General features: G+C 34.7%; 1 protein-coding gene across 3 annotated transcripts; it reads right to left on the bottom strand.

Moving 5' to 3' along the window:
- Positions 1-13,543: 13,543 nt before the first annotated feature.
- LOC128207693 (uncharacterized) lies at positions 13,544-17,526 on the bottom strand. 3 transcript variants are annotated; one of them, XM_052910762.1, is made up of 2 exons: positions 17,426-17,526; positions 13,544-16,852 (listed from the first exon to the last, which is right to left on the bottom strand). In XM_052910762.1, the coding sequence occupies exon 2, from the start codon at positions 16,835-16,837 to the stop codon at positions 14,312-14,314; it is 2,526 nt and encodes an 841-aa protein (XP_052766722.1). In that variant the 5' UTR covers positions 16,838-16,852; positions 17,426-17,526; the 3' UTR covers positions 13,544-14,311. The 3 variants fall into 3 exon arrangements, with proteins under 3 accessions (XP_052766722.1, XP_052766721.1, XP_052766723.1); XM_052910761.1 differs by having other exon boundaries at positions 13,544-16,868; positions 17,426-17,498; XM_052910763.1 differs by having other exon boundaries at positions 13,544-16,642; positions 17,426-17,498.
- Positions 17,527-23,885: the final 6,359 nt, after the last annotated feature.

Raw genomic sequence — 23,885 nt, 5'->3', positions numbered from 1 at the left:
AATCTGTATCTTCTATATCATTTCATGTCAAGATAACAACGATTACTTAAGGGTCATATCATCACAGAAATCAGGCGCTTGTTTGGCAGAAAATGGCTCGGAAGATTTCGTGTTAAATGTGTTTAATGAAATTAACGACATGTGGTTTCGTATATCGTGGAAACCACAGGGACAAGCCCAGAACTATAGCCTTGTTCGGAATTTCGAGGTTCAAGTCCTTACAAGCGCAAGAGACACATAATACATATATTATAAAATATCGTTATCAATTATTATTAGGGCTAACGCATTGAAAAGGTCGGTGAAAACCGAAAATCACTAGTTATAGGTCGATTAGTCAAGCTAAATATTCGCAACAAATAGCAACAAAAACACATTAATTTTACAAGCCAACAAACGATGATATCGCCCACAAGAGCAATATTAAAGTCTAACTCTTGATTTGTAATCGTTAATGTTTTCGTATCTTTAGGCATGTTAATGTTATAGCAAATCTGTAGGTATATATTTCTCAATAGATTGTTTTAAATAAATGGAAAATTTAACCGCGTGGACTGTGGGGAACAATACTGTCGTAAAAGAGATTTCCTGCGTCTTATCCCTTCTGAAGATTTCAATAAAATACAAATTTTCGAATGGAGAAAAAGAACAACTTACGTCATTACCCAGAATAGCAATGCTTGCTCAAATAAATTTGTGAAATAAACGAAAACCTGATTATTCTACCCTTCATGAAACAAAGCTTTTATTAAACGTTGCACTTTTCCATTTATTGCGTACGTTCGTTTTAACAAGATTTCTGTGATTGATGATTCCAGAAGCCAAATTTCGTTTATGTCACAGATCAAACTATCGGGTTTCAAGCTTGATCAGACAAGATACTTAGACCATTAAATATATGTTATTTTGGTATACATATCAATGGAATTATCCAGCCTAAAGATATTCCCAAAATAATAGCATAAAAGCGGATGAAAGCTTATTTCAATATATATCAATGATCTATAAATAAATTCAATTGCGTATTTGATGAGAATGACGAAATTCGCTTCCAATGTTTTGCTTAATGATGCAAGTTCTTCAGGATAAATAGTTATGTTTGACAATAGGTGTCAATGACAAATCCGAACGTGTTGAAAGTTTGGACTATTCGTAGAGTGACTAATTGAGGGTATTTTCCGTTTGATAGTGATCCATTGTGGGTAGACGATATTTAATTGGGATTCATTGCGGGTAGGCTTTCCTTACTTGTGATATAGTGCAGGCATGCTGCCTTTAATTGTGATCAATTGCAGGCATGCTGCCTTTAATTGTGATCCATTGCAGGCATGCTGCCCTTAATTGTGATCCATTGCAGGCATGCTGCCTTTAATTTTGATCCATTGCAGGCATGCTGCCTTTAATTGTGATCCATTGCAGGCATGCTGCCTTTAATTGTGATCCATTGCAGGCATGCTGCCTTTAATTGTGATCCATTGCAGGCATGCTGCCTTTAATTGTGATCCATTGCAGGCATGTTGCCTTTAATTGTGATCCATTGTAGGCATGCTGCCTTTAATTGTGATCCATTGCAGGCATGCTGCATTTAATTGTGATCCATTGCAGGCATGCTGCCTTTAATTGTGATCCATTGCAGGCTTGCTGCCTTTAATTGTCATCCATTGCAGGCATGCTGCCTTTAATTGTGACCCATTGCGAGTATGACACATTTGATGGTGATAAATTGTGGGTATGATGCTTTTATTAGGGATATATTGCTGGTATGCCATTCTCTTTTAGTAAATGTTTGGGTAACCGCCTTGGATCACAATACTTATGTGAAAAACTACAGAAACAAGCTCAATAGCAAAAAGTTTAAACATAAACCCGGCTTAATGGCATTGGGTAAACGCCAAATACATAGAACATAAAAACAAAAATTCACAAACAAGAAACATAGAAGAACAGCACTAAACTCCACAAACAGCACAGTGCATACAAACTATATACATAAAAAACAAGGTATGTTTATCAAAGATTGTGATTCATGTAACGCCTTGGAACGTTCAGTAAAATGTAAATTTACTGGTGGTTTAAACCAGTCCTAACAAGCCGAACCTAAGTTTTCAAAATCTTCAATGGACTACTTATAAAAGAAAGATATCAATCAAATCTTTATAATAAACAACGTCAACAGCAAGACACGCACACACGTTAAAGGAATACAAATAATATACATTTTCGACTGGATAATCAAATAGTTCCTGTATTAATTGTAATTATTGATTATGAACAAAAATATATTCCTTATGTGTGTGCAAAATTTCAAGAACAATTATGAGCTTTTATGGTCGTTAAATCGGTCATATTAGACAGATTGATTGACTATATAGCTGATATGCAGTGACAAAATAGCGAATGTGTTTCAAAATTTCTGATCGATTATGTCTAAAACACTTATTTATCTTACAAACAAACTTTTCGGCTAAACCGCCTTCGTTCCTTTCTTGACAGGGATCACAAAATCAGTTATGTACAAATATACTTTTGTGTAAAATTAGTTAATTTATTTTTAGGTATTGGAGGAACCTATAAAATAGAATGTCAAACCATATACTGCAGCTATGTCCAAGAACGTTCGTGTATTCTACCACTCCTGTCAACAAACAATCTCATTCAAGCGATGGTAGATATGTTCAAATTGTGTTTATACCTCGTTTCCTAAGGATCAAGGGATTTGAGTGATGTTAGATGTTTATGTGTAGTTCCTTTCTTGTATTGACATCAATTGCGTCGTTGCTTTCATCTGTCACTGAAGTATCTCTCAGTGGATTTGTTTCCCACTAGGCTAGTCACTGTAGTTCTAGTTAATCAAAGTTTAGCCTTTTGTTTGGAATATTCCAAGAATCTGTACAAGAAATACACACTAATTAGAAACAAGATATACCACACGCGCATTATATTTCTTCATATAATTTTGAACGGTACATGTCATGCGAAATAAATAACTAAAAGGTAATTATCTGAACTTGTTTATGGATAATTTCCTTCAACCACGTCTCGCGGGAAATTATAACGTGCTACCAAACTTTCAAGACGCTACTAAGGTTTCCGGACAATTCGGCACCCAATTAATTCGGCACACGTTTTTTTCGACACCAAGTTATTTCGGCACCGCCAATTCGGCACCGTCGGATTTGATACCAAGATTGTTAAATAATCATTCCGAGGCACATTTATATAACTTTATTTATAGAAAAGGGAATAATGTAAACGTGCCGACAAACCCCCTACTTTGAAAATGAGTGTCAGTTTAAATTGGCCTTATTCACTTTTTTGTTAATTATTGTTCAAGCTGCTGAAATTACAGATGTTACTTCAATGATAATGATGTTAGCAATTTAAAATATGTTGATTAATTATCATTATCATTTTGTCCTTATATTCACATGTCATGTTTTAGTTTTAATTCAATTGCATAACTTACTTAATAAATCATTGTTAAGGCACCAATTGAACATCTGTCATCAGTCGATGAAGAAATCACCGATGAACCACCAGTTTCGGAAAGAAGCGTTCCTTTAAGTTGGATATCCCAAAAAACATGTAAACGAACAGGTGTTAGATAAACACAACTAAGGTTTCAGGAAGTATTATTTATCTACTACTTCCTAATAGTGTATTGTGCATAATGTTTGCAGTACATTTTTGAAATACGATTCAAGTGTATCTATGGTCAATTCTTTTAGAGAAAGCGGACAAAATCATGCTGGGGAGTTAAGCTTAAATATTTCCGGGCTGACTTCAGCAGGAACATGTGTTATTTATTCATTTATGACAGAGGTGATTTATATTTTGTTGTATGAATTTTGTATTGTCTATGAACTGCGTTCTAAAGTTCATTTATATTATGTTAGGCCATTCTTTTTTATTAATTGGTTAACTTTATTTTTAGAAAAATGTCGGACGGGTGGTGGAAAAAAGGATTCCAGACATGTTATTAATTTTTTACAATATATGTATTTGCCTAGTCTTGGCGGTAAAAACCAAAAACCCAAAGATCAAAGAATCAACAAACCGAAAAGATATCTTCATAGACACATATGAATTACATTTGAAAATGAATAAATGGTTAAGTGTGTTATGTTTTCTGTGCAACACAATGTCTGCAATGTCTCAATATTGAAATAAATATTGATATGTATTCAAATGCTCCCCTTATCAAACACATACTTGAGGCTTTACTGTCCAACTTTTCAACTACCAATTTTAGATTTAAATTAATGTAATCATGATATAAGCGTTTTATTCACTTCACATAATGCAATAATGCCACAAGAAGTCAATATTATTCCAATTTTTCACTTTTAGTGCCACTTTTGTTTATTAGAAGCGCATTCAATCCTGATTGCAAGAGTTTTCCTTCGCACCAATATTGCCACATATTGGTCTAATTTATTATTTAAATGGAATAAGAAAATGTAAATAGTAGAAATGAATTTAAATTCCGTAATTTATTTTTGAAGCTAAGATGTTTTCTGCAGCTATAGAAAAAAATAAGTTATCCAAGATTTTGATTACTTGAATAGTAGGTGGTCTCAATATATATTTAACAATTAATGCCCCCTCGGACAAACACAGTGTTTTGGCATGTGCTTTGGTCTGGAAATAGGGTAGCTCCACAGAATAAGTTAATTTTCTTCAAAACCAACCAGCGTCTTCAGTGGTTCAGATATATAAATAGAAAGTAGTAATAAAATGCCACTTAAATGCCACAAGACTTTACAAGTTAAAATGGGGTGACACACAATAAAACATGGGCTACAGAACCAGCAAATTCCTCTACTTCATTAAAATTGAATAAAATCACGACATAGAGTATATTTTTGAACCTTTGGATTGGTATACTAGCATTATATCAACTGTGCACCGAGCCAGCTTAGAACTATTAGAGTTAATATGCATATGTACATATACATATATCTATGTTTAGGTTATTTTTCAGCTGATCACCCAAAGTGAATACAAAATATTAAACATAGATTAACTATATCCAAGCTAATAATAAGTTTTAGTTATTATACTATTATTAAAAACACATGTTCAAAATGAGCAGTGACAGAATGTACCTTTTATTTTGCTGCTGTGATAACATCGCTTACAGTTGAGTTGTCAGTTCTTACAAAACATCGTTTTAATGCAGATGGTATGTTGACACTGGGAATTATTTTACAACCTCAGATTCATTGAAGCCGCCATTTTGAAAACAATTTTTAGATTTGCATCCTTATAGTACAAAGAAACAGACAACAGGTTTTACATGAACATACATCACTTTTCACGTCCTTAGAAAAATATACAATCCGATTTTAATTTTTTAATTTTTTTTTATTTTTTCATTTTTTTGGAGTTAACGAAATAATTGTGCGGCGGATCCGTTAACGAATTCATTAAAAAAGCCTTATTAGTTTTCATATACAATGCATTTCAAGATATTTAAATGATTTTTAGATGAATGACGCAGATGCAGAGATTTACTTTTAATCTGGGCACCATTTTCGGAATGTTCTCCACAACAGAAAGTAACGAAGTATGTATAGTATTTGAAATACAACTTTATTACTCATGATAATTGAAACATTTTGGAATTTGTTTATCGATGTAAACCAAGGCTTTGTTCGTGTAGTCTATAACTCCGCTACTCAAAGTATTTCAGGTGCGGCTGACCAGAACTGGAGCTTCAAACATCGTCCGGCATCTTCTTTGGGCGATCAGAAGATGTCTGAGCAATTCATCGATAGGAATGTCCATCTACCAAACATGGAGAATTTACTGCGGTTGACAAATCGATCATAAACGGATCAAAGACCCTGAGAACCGACTTCAGAGGTCTTCGAGTTAAACATATAATGATAATTACGAATAGATAAATCTCTTCAGTATGGAGCTTGAACGTTTTGTAAAGAAAGTGCATTCCATTAAAACTAAAATATTTATTGTAGATAAAAAGAAGCGTGCATTGACGACAGCATCCTGATAGGGAATATTAGCCACAACGGCCGGTGGCAACTGATTTTTTGCTACACGTCAATAACTCGATGTTCTTAGGCGTGTACAGCGATGGCACTTGGGTGGGACTTTCAAAGAAAGGAAGGAGCCATTCAAGCAGTTGTTTGTCGTTCATGCCTTTGTGAGGTCCGGCGTAAATTAAAAGCAGTTACCTCACGTGTTTATGTTGATGACAAGAAGGCGTAAAGAAGACTAAATTGCCGTAAGAACTAATTACGAGTTAAATTTGAATTAAAGAATGAATTGCGGAGTTGATGTCATTATCGGGGTATGAACGCAATTGGGCTGGTCTAAGTGTGTCACGCGTACTGATATCACGCGTACTTTGACCAGCCCAATTGCGTTCATATTCCCGATAATGACATCAACTCCGCAATTCATTCCTTATATTTACACCAATAATTATTTTATTCAAGAAACCTTAAAAAATACTTCATTTCATTTCGGATTACCTTTCAGTATTCCTTTTTTACACATTCTGTAAATAGGACGACTCGACTGTTACCGGAAACATTTTTTTTAAAATGACGTAACAATATCGCGGGAAAAGATCAACCACTTGAAATCGCTTTTAAACATAAAATTGAAACCGTTTTGGCAACAAAACGTTTAAAATATAATAACTTAGCACTTTCTAAAATGTTGATTTATATTTTACGGGACCTGCTGATACAATACAATCAATAACATGATCAATAGTTTTCATGTATATTGTTATGCGATAAATTGCGATCCGAACATATCCGAAGATATTGTGTTCATCGATTGATGAACGTAATTGCCGTAAGGCAGTTCATTTAAGGAATGTAATATTAAATTACAGCATAAATGACGTCGCCACCATCAATAACATGAACTGACATGATGTTACATTTCAATATAAAACTGGTGTAATGACTTAATATGCAAAGTAACGGGAAGTACATACATATTAAAACGATAAGTATGGTTGAGCATTTTCTAAATTATTTTGTAGGTACTGTAGGGCAATGCCTTATTGACTTTGAAGCTGGTACGCAATTGTTGATTTAACAAATACTGATAAACAAATGTATATTTACTCTACAAGCGCAATAAAAATATTATCAAAAAATCACTTCGACCCTTTCTACAGTTATCAATCCGACCCCACCAATTTCTTAATTTTGTCCATTATTGTATGTTTTATAATTTTGGACTGCACTCCGCCATGTATTCCAATGGGCCTTAATGAAGGGGCTTTCTTTTCACTGGATACACTCTGTGTTCAGGAAATTGACGAGTCTTGGCCTGAAGACGACATACGAGCAGCGGCAAGGAATGTAATGACTGGTAAGGAGCCTCCTTGCCCTCCCCTTTCTGCAGCCGAAGCACACTGTGAGAGCGCGTTCCGTCGTCTTCGAGAGAAGGCAACAACTTGAGATTTTCTGTGAATACATAGACGACCAGTGGATATCTAACTCTGCAAGTAGCATACACGTTAAGTTGCACCAACTTAGACATATGTGTTATTATAACGAAAAGTCGATGAAGTGCTATATCAAAACATCAAAGTTAAAGATTAAATAAACTAACGAGCGCATGCCATAAATCTTTTACACCAATATATGCAATTTAAGAATTGCATAGACGGATCAACGGTAAAGTGGGTCACAGCAATTGTAGTTCTACGTTCGTGTGTCAATGCTGCAGCGTGAGGCCGAGACAGTTGGACGCCATATAGAGCTTGTGTTTGAGCACATCTTGTCTCGCCAAAACTTGATAGTGTACAGGGATTTAGACGTCAAGCTGCAAGGTATGTGGACTTCTTTTGACGACGGGGAAATTAGCGCTTCAGCCATTCTGAAGTCAATTAGGGCAATGAATCGACCAATTTGAAAGGCCTCGAGGGATTATCAACTCAATATCCAAGAAATGGGGTTGCATAAGGTACTCTGAATTGTATTCTGAATTGCATTCCGTCTACAAATAGAGTCAGGGTCATAGAGGTAGAGTGTTGTTTGTGGAGCTTAGTGCTGTTGTTCCATGTTCCATGGTTTTTTATTGTTTGTTTTTGTGTTCTAATTAACGAAGTTTAATGGCACCGAGTCGACTAGGTGCCTAATTTGTTGGCGCCTATTTGACTAGGCCGAATTATCTTGCTGCTGAATTGTCCAGTTAACGCTTTTTAGACGCCGAAATTGTCAGTTGCTAAAATAGGTGTTTTTATTTTTATCGTTTCGAATTATGACTATACTTATGCTGGTACATACATTAATCAGGCAGTTTAATCTTAACTTGTCCGGCATACCGGTAATTATTGCTATCACAATCACTTTTCCGTCTATACACAATCAAAACAAAAATAACAAGTTCTGAACAAATTTGCAACATATTTCTAAACACTTATTATTTTTGCAGTAGGTTTTTTTAATACATATAAATATATATAAATTTGTTCTTATTTAATCATTTAGAAAGCTTAAAAAACAGCTGCTTAAGTTCCATTTAATCACCGTTTGGTTTTCTAAGTGGGTTATTCAGCAGTGTGTGCACGCTCGCTTGCTACTGGGGTTCAGCATTAATTATATCGAAAGTTTTAATGGTTAAATACAGTAAAAATAATCAAAACCTTAGTACTACATCGGTGACAAAAATTTCCTACGGCATAACTACGCATAATGCTGAAAATCTGGGTCGTATTTATTACATAAAATTATTCTGTCCTTTACAAAAAAATATTCTGTCTTATTAGAATTATAGATGAGTTTCACTTTGCTGATATGTTTTTGGATGTATATAGATTTACAGAATCGTATCAATGACAAATGTTTACAAGTAATATAGCAAGATGGCAATTTCTGAGATTAGACAAGGTTTCAGGTATTCCAATTTTTTACCATTATTGCCCTACAGAAGTTAACAATGTAATTCCGATTCGTAATTTTGAGTCTAGTTGCTTGAAACATTATTGAATATCAGCCAGACTTGTAAGCTACTTGTTTCGTTTTTTTAAAAAAATACATGTACGTATTTTACAAGTGTTTGAAAATCTTGTTATCATTTCATTTCATTTGAAAAATAAATTTGAGATTCCCTGACCTGAGTGTTGTAATTATTTGCAAAGTTATCTTTTACAATTTACTTAAAACTTATTTTTTAATTAAAATGTAAACAAGTTTGTAGTCAGTTGCAATTAACAGATATTGTTACTATAAAATCTCTTTAAGGACTTATTAAAAAGTTAGAATCAAGGATGTGCCTATATTTTGAACTGTTTCATTTATCTTTTAAAATACAGTGGTCCATGATCAATATTATGAATTGTGAATACGCACTATCAATAATGTAATACCATACACTTCACTGATGTACCATTATTAAATGAATAAAATAGTGTTAATCATATTGAACTAGATGTTTAATAAAAATACTAAATTAAAGCTGTATTAAGTATCCCTTTTTACCTCTGTAAGTAAGTTTAGAGTAATGCAACTTGACCTAGAGTTTAACGGGCCCAATACCGGAGCACATTTCTGATTAACCACGAGTATACATGTGTGTGCCTTCGAGTTACAATGAGCTATTTATAGAGTAGATTATGTCTTAATTTAAAACAATATAAGCAAAGTTTTATCCATAGAATTTTCTAAATTTAGTTTCACAATTGAATTTCATTTGTAATGAAGCCCTTAAATTTCATTTACTGATCTATATAAATATCAGATAAGGAAAATACGTAACAAACCTGACTATATTGATAATTTTCAAGGTGAAAGAATAGCATCATATTATATAAAATATATTCTTAATCATCAAATATTCAAATAAACAACCTACAGCATATCAAAGAGCAAAGTTTTATTAGCTATTTTCAATATTTGAATAACAGAAATAACCTGTATCAAGCGAGAAATTATATGCAAAACCTGGCTGATAGTGGAAAGAATTCAGTCCACCATCCGCGCGAGCTATGCGCCATATTGAATCTTACATTAGATATTCCATTTTATAATAGGAAAAGAAACAAACTTGAAATAAACATACGCAATCATCAAAACAGCACTGACTTTTCATTACACATGGTAACAAATAACTTTTTCTCGCAAATCAAACAAAAACATTACCTTAAATTCCAATAGTTGCTAAATTATTATCGATTAAACAAAGCGATCTATATGTTGACTATTTTCCATTGTGTAATGAATGCAGCTAGTAATGCCTCTATGCCTGAACTCGTATCAAGGGGATAGGTGGCTTATATCGACACCTTTAAGGGCATTTTGGAGATCAATTGATGATATATTTAAAAAAAGTTTTATATTCATGAACAATATGCAAACAAATACCTTTGCTATCTACATTATCTCAACTTGCGATCTATTTAGAAACTGTTCTAATTGCTAAGGAGGAAGATAAAATAACAGAATAAATTTGTGTGTATTTAAGTCAACTGCATACATATTGGCTGCAGTGGTTTTACATCTAAGCCCTTGATGATTCAAACAAGACAAAATCAGCAGTTTTAAAATGGTTAACAAACCAACCTTAATTACAATTTCAAGCAGTATATAAAATGATTGATGCATCTATATACATGTATATTGTATCCATTTATAAACGTATATGTATACTTTTTGTTGTTTTTCATCGTAGTTATATCATTAAGAGCAGTACACGGTTATGAACACATCTTTATATTGTTTAACTTACATAATGTGCAATACATTGTTAAAGCGTTAATTGTAATTTTATATTGTCTTTTAATAACTTTCGTTTCAAGTCACGCGACGGTACCACGTGCGTGCACGAGCATTGTGTGATTTTGGAATAAGGTTGCCCCTGAGGATCGTATGGTATATTATGTAAGCATCATTACACCTCCCAGTGACATAGAAGTGAAATATCCATATCCCGGGTAATTTTTTGGTGTCAATTATTTTGATTTCTTCTGTTGTCGTTCGGCAGCTTGTCCTGACTTCAGGAGAATCACATACGAACTTTATGCCTGGTAACAATATTTTTAACTTTGTTAAAATTGAGTTATTTCATTACTAACATTTATAAACTAAAACCAAAACGTCAACTGGCATATTTGTCAATCCAAGTTTGAAATAATGTTCATTGTAAATAGCGTAACTTACTAGCGCTTCCCGGGAAAATAGTTCATTTTCGGTCACAATTTTTAATAACTATTTACAAAAGAACTATTATTTGATCTTTTTATGACGTTAATCAGCATTGAAGTAATCAGTTTCCTCACATATCCCTTGAAATAATTTGTTTCGAATTCTGCCCCTATATAATGTTGACAAGTCGCTTACTAATTATTACCATACAAACACTCATTCCGATTGAACGACAAACACATTTGTACTTAAGAAATCCTTGATAATGGACATAAAAACTAACGAAGTACATACTATCTCTTTTTCTATTTTCACTTTTTTCCGAGAATTCCCCAAGGGTGACTTTTTAGCATAACGCACCATTTCGAGTACACATGAGTTGACAGATTTGTTATTTTCCCGAGAAGAACCGAACGTTTCGGGGAAGGGGTTGCGTGGGGGTGTATTGTTTTGGCGTTGTCCGTCCGCCCGTCCGTCCATCCGTCCGGTTCTTTCTCTCCGGAACAATATATTGGTAGGGATTAATCGGATAATGTTTAAATTTGGTTTTAGTACGATGATGCTTTTTATTATGAAACTCTTTGATCACACAATTTTAAACCTTTTATTTTATAAGGCAGACTGTGTGTGATGTTTATAGTTTCAAACAATGACTGCGTCGTATCTTTGAAAACTTTTGCTTTAGATGCTCTGAATTGTATTCCTTCATCTGCAGATAGAGTTGGGATCTCTAATCATAGAAGTACTTGGGGTTTACCTATAAGTTAATTAGTATTTTCTTTATTGTTAATTTCCTCAAGTTAATGCATACTTTGATAAGATTTACCTTTTGCGTTTTATCTTTATTAAGGTTTGTTTGGATAAGACTGAGGTTTGTGCACATAAACTTGTTTAACCCCCCAGTAAATTTACATTTTACTGACCGTTCCAAGGCGGTACCTAACACTCCATGATAAACATACCTTTTTTTATATATATAGTTTGTATGCACTGTGCTGTTTGTGGAGTTCGGTGCTGTTCTTCCATGTTTCTTGTTTGTGATTTTATGTTCTATGTCTTTGGCGTTTACCGAGTGCCATTAAACCGGGTTTATGTTTAAACTTTTTGCTACTGAGCTTGTTTTTGTAGCTTTTTGTATAAATATTGGTCAGAAATGTTCCCCTTGATGAACATTGAACGTTTGTAAAAGAAACACGGGTCAAAAATAAGGTCACTTTAAATATTAGGAAGATATTTAAAACACACTATAGAGGAATTATATTTGGTTCACCATCCGTCGAACTCGATCTGAATCCCTTCGATGACCTCCTGAGCATATTTAAAAGTTTTTTTTAAAGTGGATTGCATTTGATAAAAAATAGGTCACAAAGTGAAATATTTTATTGTCTAGAATAATATCATAGTCATGCTTGATAAGATTATGTTCAAACTTGGACAAAATGTTATCCTTGCTGAAATCTCACAGCATTTTAAAGTGGGTCACATGGGATCAAAAACTAGGTAACCAAATCAAATATTAGAAAAAAAAAAGCTTTGGAACATTCTAGAGGCAATATGTCTGGTTCAATATTTATGAAACTTTATCTCGGTCTTGATTATTTCGGTGACTCCTTTGAAACTGGGTCACGTAAGGTCAACTATTTGAAACTCACGTTCGGAACTTAATATTGGTACTAATTGGTCAGACTTTCACAAACCGTTGTCAGAATCTTCCCCTTAATTTAATCTTGATAGACTTTTAAAATGAGTCACATAGGGTCAAATATAAGAGAAATCCGAGAACAAACATACGCAATATATTATGCTCTTAACTTCATAAAATTGAATCAGAATGCTAACCTCGATGAAATATTTGCATAGTTTGAAACTAGGTCAAATCGGGTAAACAACGAGGTCATCAGATCAAAACTTAGATGGATAAACCTTGGGAACATTCTAGAGGCTATATTTTTGCAATACTGCCGGTCCAATTTTCCTGAAACTTAATCAGATTTTTTAGTTTGAAACGGGGTAACGTTGGGTCAAAAACTAGCCTAATAGGTCAAATTTTAAAAATCTATGGACAATATTATTTTTTTCAAATAGTTGCAAACAAACTCATATCTCATATTAACTGTCATAAATGTCCATCACTCTGCAACCATATTCCATATATCGGATGGAATATTTCACCAACACGTGATTTGCCTGTTATCTTCTTTGCCTAAATCTGGCGGGGGATATCAATGCAACTAACTTGGATGTCTCTATATCAAATGTTGGTAGGAAAACAGACCACCTTATTACTCCCGGTTGTCCCTTCCGCAGTTATTGAGAATCTCGGTAGAAGTTTGCCTTCCAAATAAACTTTGTAACGACGCTATGTTTTAAGAGATATATATTTAATGCCAAAAATAAAGTTGCAATTATCAATTCTTCGTTTTGAGTACATGCTTTATCTGAACATAAATTATACAATGTTGGTATATAACTTTATTCCCAAAAATAGTACAAGTGGTAATGTATACATCTGTTTGCAAATGTTAAAAACAATGTCAGTGAAGTCTTTTCAAAGACGAACTCATCCATATATTTTTAAGCTGAAAAATACATACTAATAGTTTTATCTATTGAACTAAAATTATTATTGCTATATATCAACAAGAATAAAGTCAACAAGAGTACATAATAAAATTGTGGAAGCATGCAGTATAAGAGGAAATTGTGACAGAAATATTTATACACATGTAAACATGATTATAACGCGAAGGCTACATGAATTATAATTTAACAAACACATCCAGACCGAAGAGACACAATTTCACGTTAATTATGAAAATATCATATACTAGTATAAAGATATAGAACAAAAACATACATTTAAAATTACACAAGCAGTAGTACAAATGTTTACATTAAAAAAAACTTTCATTTTGACAATAAATTATGCAAATGCCCAGAAAATAACACAAATAACAAATAATTTTGTATAATCAAAAGAACATTTTTAAGCTGCACCCACATTTTATGACCAATATATACAATATATAACAATTGAAAATCTTGCGAAAACAAATGGTGTTGTGAAAAAGAAAAAAAAAACAAATGGTGTTGGGTGAAATCTATTCATTAATGAATCCAAGTCCCATAATCTGGGACAGATCTGTGAAGGTCTTTTATTAGTTTCGGCTTGATAACTAATACTGGGTGGTGTCACTGCTACTACTCATTTGATTTTCCTCCACTAAACCAACATCTGCTCCATGCCAGTACTTCAAAATGTCGGCTTTTATCTTTCTAAGTTTTATATCCTTTTGAACAGAATGGTTCATATTATTAAATGCGAGTTCCAAAACTCTTGGCAGAGCACCTATGGCAAGGAGAAACACGACATGCATGACCTCCGATATCCCTTCATTTGCACCTAAGGGCTTGGTAGTTATGATGCTGAGCGTGAAAGCTATAAGCGACATGATGAGTATCAGCTTTACAACTGCAAGAGCTACTTGAATGTGAACTGGGCGATATTTGTAGACCAATTTCATGAAAAGATCATTTGGAATTCCAGATTTATAGTTTTCTTGTCTTACTTTGGCTTTCCCTGAGGCAAGTCGACCTTGAATAATGTTTTGCTGCTGTATTGTCAACTCGATTGTTGTTGAACCAATCTGAAGTTTACGTATACCTCCGAACTGTGTATCGGATATGACTAAGGTACCATCTAAAACATGAGCCCTGAATGGATCGTCTTCCAACTCTGTACTAGCTTCGACTGCTTCAGAAAGAAGCTCTACATACCCTTCACCAAAACCTGTTATCATTTTGAAAATGTAATACACAAGTACAATTCCGAAGAAAAGGTAGCCAAACGAGGTTGAAGGATATACAATAATCGCCAGAAAACTAAATACACATATCCTAGACAGAAACCCAAACGTGTACGTAAATATTGTACAAAAACTGAATACATAGTACAAAAAGAATATGCCTATTAAAATGCTGAAAACTGATTTCAGGAGTATGAAATGACCCAATTTGGAAAGAACAGGTTGCGTTTGGAACAACTGGACGATAAATCTAGTGTAGCTTTTAACGACCACATACATCCAGTTAAACACTGGAAAACCATAGAGAATAATCACTATCATTATTTCAAAAACGAATAATACTAGCACGATTGGGCAAAGGACAACAAATGACATTATGCATAATGGAAAACACTTTTTGAACACATGTTTTAATGACACAAACACGGTCACCAGCCGATGAAATTGCACCTGAAACATATCGCGCCAGAAAATTGGATTTGTTAACATGAAAACACCGCCAGAACATATAGCGCTTACTTTTGTATATCCATATTTGCGCAATATATTTCTGTGGGAGTATTTTTCTAATGTTTTCAGACTGAACATGGGAGAAAAATACAAAAAAGAATAATTGCGTTCTGATCCTAACTCAAATATGCTATCGATATCGGAAGGCAGAATCACAAAGATCACGCTTGCAATGTAATAGGCTAAAAGAAGACAGTATGGACCACCAAGAGCCGGTAGGAAAACTTTTCTGCTATTTTCGAATCCTGAAAGCATAGACAGATATCCAAGCGGACAATTATGCTTCAACATTGCCATCGTGTCCGTTTTCAGATATTTATTGTACACCAGAAGCCGAATGTAGATGATACTAGGCACAAGAGAGACAAAGAGCGCCCTACGAATTCTAGAAGCTGCATATGGGTACTTTCTGCTAAAACCGAAGAGTCCACTGACTATATTTGTAAAACATATTGGAGCCGTACCATCTAAATAAACGAAATCTCCTTCATCCGTTTCGTTCGAAGTTAAGTCCGGATTTTCTTCAACACTTATGTACCGATTCTGGTCGTTGTTTCGAGGTTGCATACGTGTGTTTAGTTTTACTAGGCGCTTGCTTGCTTTCATTAATGCAATAGGAAAATATGTAAAAGCAACCAAACTCATTGCAAATGGTATGAGAGAGCTTTCAATGCTTTGCGTGTATTGCTTATTTTTGCATACCACAAAACTATCACTGGCATTAGTGATATTGTGCTTTGTATGGCAACAATTATACCCTGCAGTTGACAACGGATAGCCAGTATATATTCTCAGTTTATATTTCATCGTCTCTTCGATACCAGGGATTTCGGCCAAATAACACCAGTAGGAGTAATCTAAACCTTTCTCATTGCGGCTTTTCTCGATGTAACTATGAGAAAAATCTTTCAGCGCTTCTGCTATTTGTTTGGTCGTTTCAAGTTCCCCAATAGTAAGTGTGCAGTTAGATGCGTTCACAGCTATCAACTCGAGATAGTGCCCATCTGGTAATATCTTTGCACCGAGGAGACCGAAGGACAATAGTGCGAAGTCCAAAGGCCACTTGAGGTACGAGAACAGACCATGTACTGTGTAGTACGTCCACACCCAGTCAAATGGCATTATAACATCATTCCTGTAGCCAACGTGGGAAATGTTGAAAAAACGTAACTGGAGTCTAGCAAAGTCTGGCTGAAATACATTGAAGGACTTGACAAGCTTCTGAGCACTTGTGTGATTTAAAAGAACTTTACATGTTTTTTGTTCGGGTTTAAACTGACGAATTGATTTCGTTGGATTTGGATGGTTTGCCGCCTGAAGTTCTGCACTGATAGCCACCAGTATAAAGAAAAACAGTTTAATTGTTCTTTTTATCTGTTCATTCATTTTCGTCTGTTTTATCTGAAACATTTTTACACTGCTTGTATAAACTATGTATTAGACATCAGCATCATCATCATCATCATCATCATCATCATCATCATCATCATCAATGTAATTATTACTATTAGTATTATTATAATTATTATTATAATACTTATTAGTATTATTATAATTATTATTATTATTATTATTATTATTATTATTATTATTATTATTATTATTATTATTATTATTATTTTTATTATTATTATTATTATTATTATTAGTAGTAGTAGTAGTAGTAGTAGTAGTAGTAGTAGTAGTAGTAGTTGTTGTAGTAGTAGTAGTAGTAGTAGTAGTAGTAGTAGTAGTAGTAGTAGTAGTAGTAGTAGTAGTAGTAGTAGTAGTAGTAGTTGTAGTAGTAGTAGTAGTAGTAGTCGTAGTCGTAGTCGTAGTCGTAGTCGTAGTAGTAGCAGTAGCAGCAGCAGCAGCATCAGCTGTAGCAGCAGTAGTAGTAGTAGTAGTAGTAGTTGTAGAAGTAGTAGTAGTTATATTATTATTATTGTTATTATTATAATTATTATTATTATTATTCTTATTACTATTATTTACCTGCTAGTTCTCGAATTTTAATTTTTAATTTCATCAATATAATATTCCATCATAAAACAATCTTAAGAAAAACTAATCATACTCTGAACGGAAGAACAACTTAACTTCCTTCTTTGAGTGAATCATATTTTGTATAACTTATGACTGGTTGATCTTGTATATGACACAATGGTCTCAAATCTAAAAAACGGCCACAGAAAATTAACGTGTACAGTAGTAGTTCAGTAATGGATACAAATAATAGTCTTATTAGTCACTTACATATAGCTTCGTGCATTAGCATAAATAGCTTTCAGACATTGATCAATGGCACCCAGACGAAACACGCAAATAATTTTCAAACATAATGAAACTACAGCGAAAAGCAATGTAGCAAACACTCTCCACTTCCTAAAACCCTAATTATATGGCATAAAGTTCATCTTTTTTTTACTTTTATAACAGAAAAAAGCCAAACAATTCCCACTATCAATGTATACTTTTACGTCATTAAAGCCTATTAATTCCCACTAATAAGGACTACTTTATGGCACAAAAGCCAAAGAAACATCACAATCAATGTCTATTTTATGCCACCAAGGCTGCACAATCCCGTATTACTGACTATAAGCAATGACTTTTGAGGTATATGATTGGATGTTTAGGATAACCGTCTTATCGGAGTATAGGTTTTCAAGAGGGGAAGTATTTGTTCGCCTTAAATTGTTCGTAAAACCGGTCATGTTTTGCTACAAGAACATGACGAAATTATATGTCGAAAGATGTTTCGATGCGATTCGCTATTTGCTGCTTCTATTTTTACAGTGAACACTACTTGAACGCTACAACTGACGTATGTAGAGGCACCTTATGATATCTAACTGACATGCTATTATGTCTAACAGACATGTTATTGTGTACGTGTGATGCTATACTATGTCTTTATATCATGCTATCATGTCTAACCGACGTGTGATGTTTTTTTCTAACTGCCATAATGTCAGAATGACATACATGTATTGTTATGTCTAGGAAGCATATTATAACGTCTAACTGACATTTGGTTATGTCTTACTGACACGGTATTTGAAATAACTGGCATGTTCTTACATGTATGTCTAACTAAAATGTTTTATGCATAACTAACATTGTAGTATGTCTAATATATGTCTTGTCCAAAGAGCAAGCCATCTTAAAAAATTGGCAAATTAAGTTCTGTTTTTGATTTAGTTATAGCAAAATGAAATGTCGATTGGACATTATACACTGTCAATTTGACAAAAAATACGGGGATTACAAACGTAACATAAAACCAAAACTCACATATCTCTGTTTTATTACTTCGTTAAGTTATTGTCATGTTAGATAGAGGGAAATATTTGTAATGTTAATCTTTTCAAAATAACAATAAACACCCAATTTTTTTTAATTCATCATAGAAATTTGAAACATTAACAAAAAACATACACTCTGTTCGTGTCATATTTCGTTTATTTGTATTCAAAGGCAAGGAAGAAAATGAACTATCGAAACTGATATCGAATTAGCGTTCATATTCTTGATTGTTACACAGAAGGAAATGAAGAAAACGAAAACAACAAATCGTGTTTTATGAATGTGGCCAACTACAGTGTTTTGTTCTTAAAAAAATCATCTTGAATTTTACGAACGTCACTTTATTAAATTCAAAATCAAATTTGTATTTGGAAACAGAAAATCCTCAGTGGTGTACATGAAAGATGCAATATAACCATATGAATGGGTTTGGACATTCAAAAATCACAAAACCTCGTTTACGTATCTGAAATGGCGTTGCGATTTTGGTATTTTATCATTTGGTATACTAGACGCGAAGTCGACAAGGACAAATTTAACACTTAACGTTAATGTTCCGGACTCCGAATGTATGTTAAAATCTATGGGACCAAACAGCGATCAACCGGTTCGGCCAAGCTATGCGTAATATGACAGTGAAATATTTATCAAAACTGAACAATTTCTACACATATTCATACTTTTGCTTCCTCTCCGAGATTCTTGGCATAAGAAACACAGTCGGATACCTTTTTGTCTATATATTCGGCTTACACATTTGAGTTTGAACGATACAAGTTTTGTAAAACTTTTCTGAAAACCAACCTTATTATGAAATGCTCTAATCCGCCAATCAAGAGACTGAAAGAAGCCAGCCAAGCACCATTTGCCCGCGGACTGCTTGCATTGGCTTACTTCCAAATTCTTCTGTTTTTGATTGGAGGTAAACTTCTGGCGATAAATAGAAAAAAAGTATGGCCGTCAAAATATTCCTGTACAAGATGTTTCCACTTCCAGCTATGTCAATATTGAGTGAGCGAAGCGAAGGAGTCTTTCTTGATTATTAAGATTTTAATTCCGGTCATTTAACTGACTTAGAAACAACTTCATTGCCTGACATATTGTCAACCCAAAACCTGGCGCAAGGATTGTTTTAAATATCGGATGAGTGGGCGGACCTCTAAACACCCGCAAAAGTTGAAATTCTTCATTGACTGTGTATGTAGGTTTTATTCTAAGAAAGATTTTTATGTAATATGAGGAAATATCAAGATTTTTCTCTTAAATATTTTATCAAACAAATCTTTATCATGAACACAACACAAAAAATAAACGTATAACATGTTGGAATATAACGTATCAAACAATTATCGTTTCCACTTTAATGTTTACAAATGTGTGGAATTATATTGTCATATTACACGTGTATTATACAGAAATAATATTGATGGTAATATTTAACAGGGAGAAAGGTATAACATAATGATGAAACATAATATTACGCTGTGTTACGCGGCGTAGTAAAATGCTTAAACAGCAAAGGAACAACACTTTGATACCAATAATTCTTTCTACTAAAGTTAATCACTAAATGTTTTGTTTTTTTTAAAATGATGAATTAACAAAACCTCCTTTATATTATACTGAAACGTTTAGAATTACTACCAGCTAGTACATCTTAGATACTGGATGAGGAAATTAAGTAAAAGGAAGAACGTGTCAGTCATAATGGGGCACACTCATCATCGATTATGTGGTTAACAAAAGAGATGCCACAACAAACAAACAATATAACAAGGAAGATTTTATTCTTTTCACTTCTGCAGATACAATGTTTCTCAATGGGTTTCGCTATTTCATTGTGTCCCCCTTTGTTGTGGTACTAATTGATATTACAGTTTCCGGGTGTCAGTGCGTATTTTACATTGGGCACATGTATGAATGACTCGCTTTCTTTTGATATATTTTTTATTTTATGTGTTATTGCATGCCACAATATTATTACCTGCATTATGTAAAACTCTAATTAAATGGGTAAATGTATGTTTTTGATTTTCTGCGCACCACATCACCCAATTATATGTCCATTAAACGCGTTTTGAATGATCTGTACCACTTCACGAGAAATGGGGTTTATGCTAGTATCAGCGAACCTACAATGCATGTTTAAGTGTTATTTCGACTCTGCATCTGTAAATTTGGCATGTGCGTCGTGTTCCAATTCCCCTCTAAAGACGGCATGATGGTGGATGGAAGCGGACCTGTTTGTTTGTTCCACATCCCCTCTAATGACGGCATGATGGTGGATGAAAGCGGACCTGTTTGTTTGTTCCACATCCCCTCTAAAGACGGCATGATGGTGGATGAAAGCGGACCTGTTTGTTTGTTCCACATCCCCTCTAATGACGGCATGATGGTGGATGAAAGCGGACCTGTTTGTTTGTTCCACATCCCCTCTAAAGACGGCATGATGGTGGATGAAAGCGGACCTGTTTGTTTGTTCCACATCCCCTCTAATGACGGCATGTTGGTGGATGAAAGCGGACCTGCTTGTTTGTTCCACATCCCCTCTAATGACGGCATGTTGGTGGATGAAAGCGGACCTGCTTGTTTGTTTTACACCCCCTCTAAAGACGGCATGATGGTGGATGAAAGCGGACCTGTTTGTTTGTTCCACATCCCCTCTAATGACGGCATGTTGGTGGATGAAAGCGGACCTGTTTGTTTGTTCCACATCCCCTCTAAAGACGGCATGATGGTGGATGAAAGCGGACCTGTTTGTTTGTTCCACATCCCCTCTAATGACGGCATGATGGTGGATGAAAGCGGACCTGTTTGTTTGTTCCACATCCCCTCTAAAGACGGCATGATTGTGGATGAAAGCGGACCTGTTTGTTTGTTCCACATCCCCTCTAATGACGGCATGTTGGTGGATGAAAGCGGACCTGCTTGTTTGTTCCACATCCCCTCTAATGACGGCATGTTGGTGGATGAAAGCGGACCTGTTTGTTTGTTCCACATCCCCTCTAATGATGGCATGATGGTGGATGAAAGCGGACCTGTTTGTTTGTTCCACATCCCCTCTAAAGAAGGCATGATGGTGGATGAAAGCGGACCTGTTTGTTTGTTCCACATCCCCTCTAACGACGGCATGATGGTGGATGAAAGCGGACCTGTTTGTTTGTTCCACATCCCCTCTAAAGACGGCATGATGGTGGATGAAAGCGGACCTGTTTGTTTGTTCCACATCCCATCTAATGACGGCATGTTGGTGGATGAAAGCGGACCTGCTTGTTTGTTCCACATCCCCTCTAATGACGGCATGTTGGTGGATGAAAGCGGACCTGTTTGTTTGTTTCACATCCCATCTAATGACGGCATGTTGGTGGATGAAAGCGGACCTGCTTGTTTGTTCCACATCCCCTCTAATGACGGCATGTTGGTGGATGAAAGCGGACCTGTTTGTTTGTTTTACACCCCCTCTAATGACGGCATGTTGGTGGATGATAGCGGACCTGCTTGTTTGTTTGTTTTTCGCCTCCACCAGGAGAAGCTGAACACCACCATGTGTATGCTTACTTGTACATGTAGTTACAAGTACGTGTTAAAGTTGCGGTTGAGTTTAAAATTCGTTTGCGAAATGTTTATATTAGCTTGAACCTGTAGCTTCAGAGATACCCATATGAAATCATTTTACTCGTGCTTTTATTCATACCAATTTAAACCTGTAATAAGTCCACTTACTGGACGTTTTAACGCACATAAAATAAATCACATGTACTCGTATCACAGGGATTTCGCAGTGCAATTGTGCAGTCTGAGAAGTAACGTGTTGTTTAAAAACTTATTTGAGATGAGCATCTCATAATAGAAACAATAAAAAGTTGTTTCGAAACGATCGCAGTCATCTGCATCTACATGGCATAACCCATAAACTATTCGTCTACCATGCCACCAATAGCAAACAGTCATACAACCTTAACTAACCAATCATTATTTTGTTACCTGCTGTTTACGAAATAGACTTTACGGAAGTTTATGTAGTTTTTCTAACTTTTTAGAAAAACTTAGTCCTTACTCTGTGGCGAATACCGTCGGATACAGCCGTGTTTCACTTCTAAGTTTATCGATGTTCTACATGGTTGCCAACCCACAATTTTGGTCCTACGTTATTCAAATACAAAAAAGACGTGTACGAGGTAATGCCGGCCAACACCGAGGAATATGCATTTTAAAAGTATTGTTCTTGCCCCAGTATATAGTGGTTTGTGTTGTCGAACTTGTTTTATGTACTTTCTATTATGGATTTTCTATTGTAAATGTTTTATGTATGATTTTCGTTGGATACACGGTTACTCTTTTGAATTTACTGTTTAATGCTTCCACGAGGCGTAATGGAAACTCATTTGTATTTTTACTGTCAGATAACATTATTCTTAAAGTTTTCTGTTGCACCATTGTTGCTGTTACGTTTTATACTATGTTATAAGCTTTTGCTCAATGTTTCTTGCAAGTTTCTGTTTTGTGTCCAGGTTAATTTTATTTTGCTTCTTAGCTGTAATCACATTTCCTTCAACTTCTTTCGGTTATTTATTCCGTGTTGTGTTTCTATATTATATTGTCAAGATGTTCCAGAAGTTTTCTGATGGCTACTTTGAACTGCTAGCTGATGGAATTGAAGCTAGTCAGCAGCTAGAATCCGAAGTACAGAGGACAACGGTTATTGATGACACTGTTGTTATTGGTGTTGAGAATCTAGTTAAAATTACCAAACTACAAATAGGTGACAGAACTATTAATTTGTCCACCGATCAACGTCGGTCCATAAGAGAAGGATCGCATTTAGTTCGGAAAAAACTTCACAATAAGGACCATTCTTTTGGCATTCCGAGAGACTTGCATGATCTTTTGGTTGAAAAGTACAGACCCGTATATAAAGAAGTTACTAAAACATTGTCAAAGATACTGTTCATATTGGTGTTGATCGAAATCACGTTGTGAATAGTTGTGAAGGACAACAGGACATAGCGAGGAACTCTCTGAAGTTATGCATGTTGTGTTTATTATGCTGATAGGAGCATTACCTAGAATTCTAGAGGTTGCACTAGATAGTGTGTTAAAATCTATTAAGAAGGACATAGAGATCAAGAAAATTAAAGGCACAATA

The sequence above is a fragment of the Mya arenaria genome, chromosome 11, assembly GCF_026914265.1.
Source record: "Mya arenaria isolate MELC-2E11 chromosome 11, ASM2691426v1".
Taxonomy (NCBI): domain Eukaryota; kingdom Metazoa; phylum Mollusca; class Bivalvia; order Myida; family Myidae; genus Mya; species Mya arenaria.
The sequence above is the reverse complement of the archived record's forward strand: the minus strand, read 5'-3'. Positions and strand labels throughout refer to the sequence as shown.

Coding starts and splice junctions, on each gene's coding strand:
- LOC128207693 (XM_052910761.1), bottom strand. CDS start 16,861: ATGTTTCAGATAAAACAGACGAAAATGAATGAACAGATAAAAAGAACA.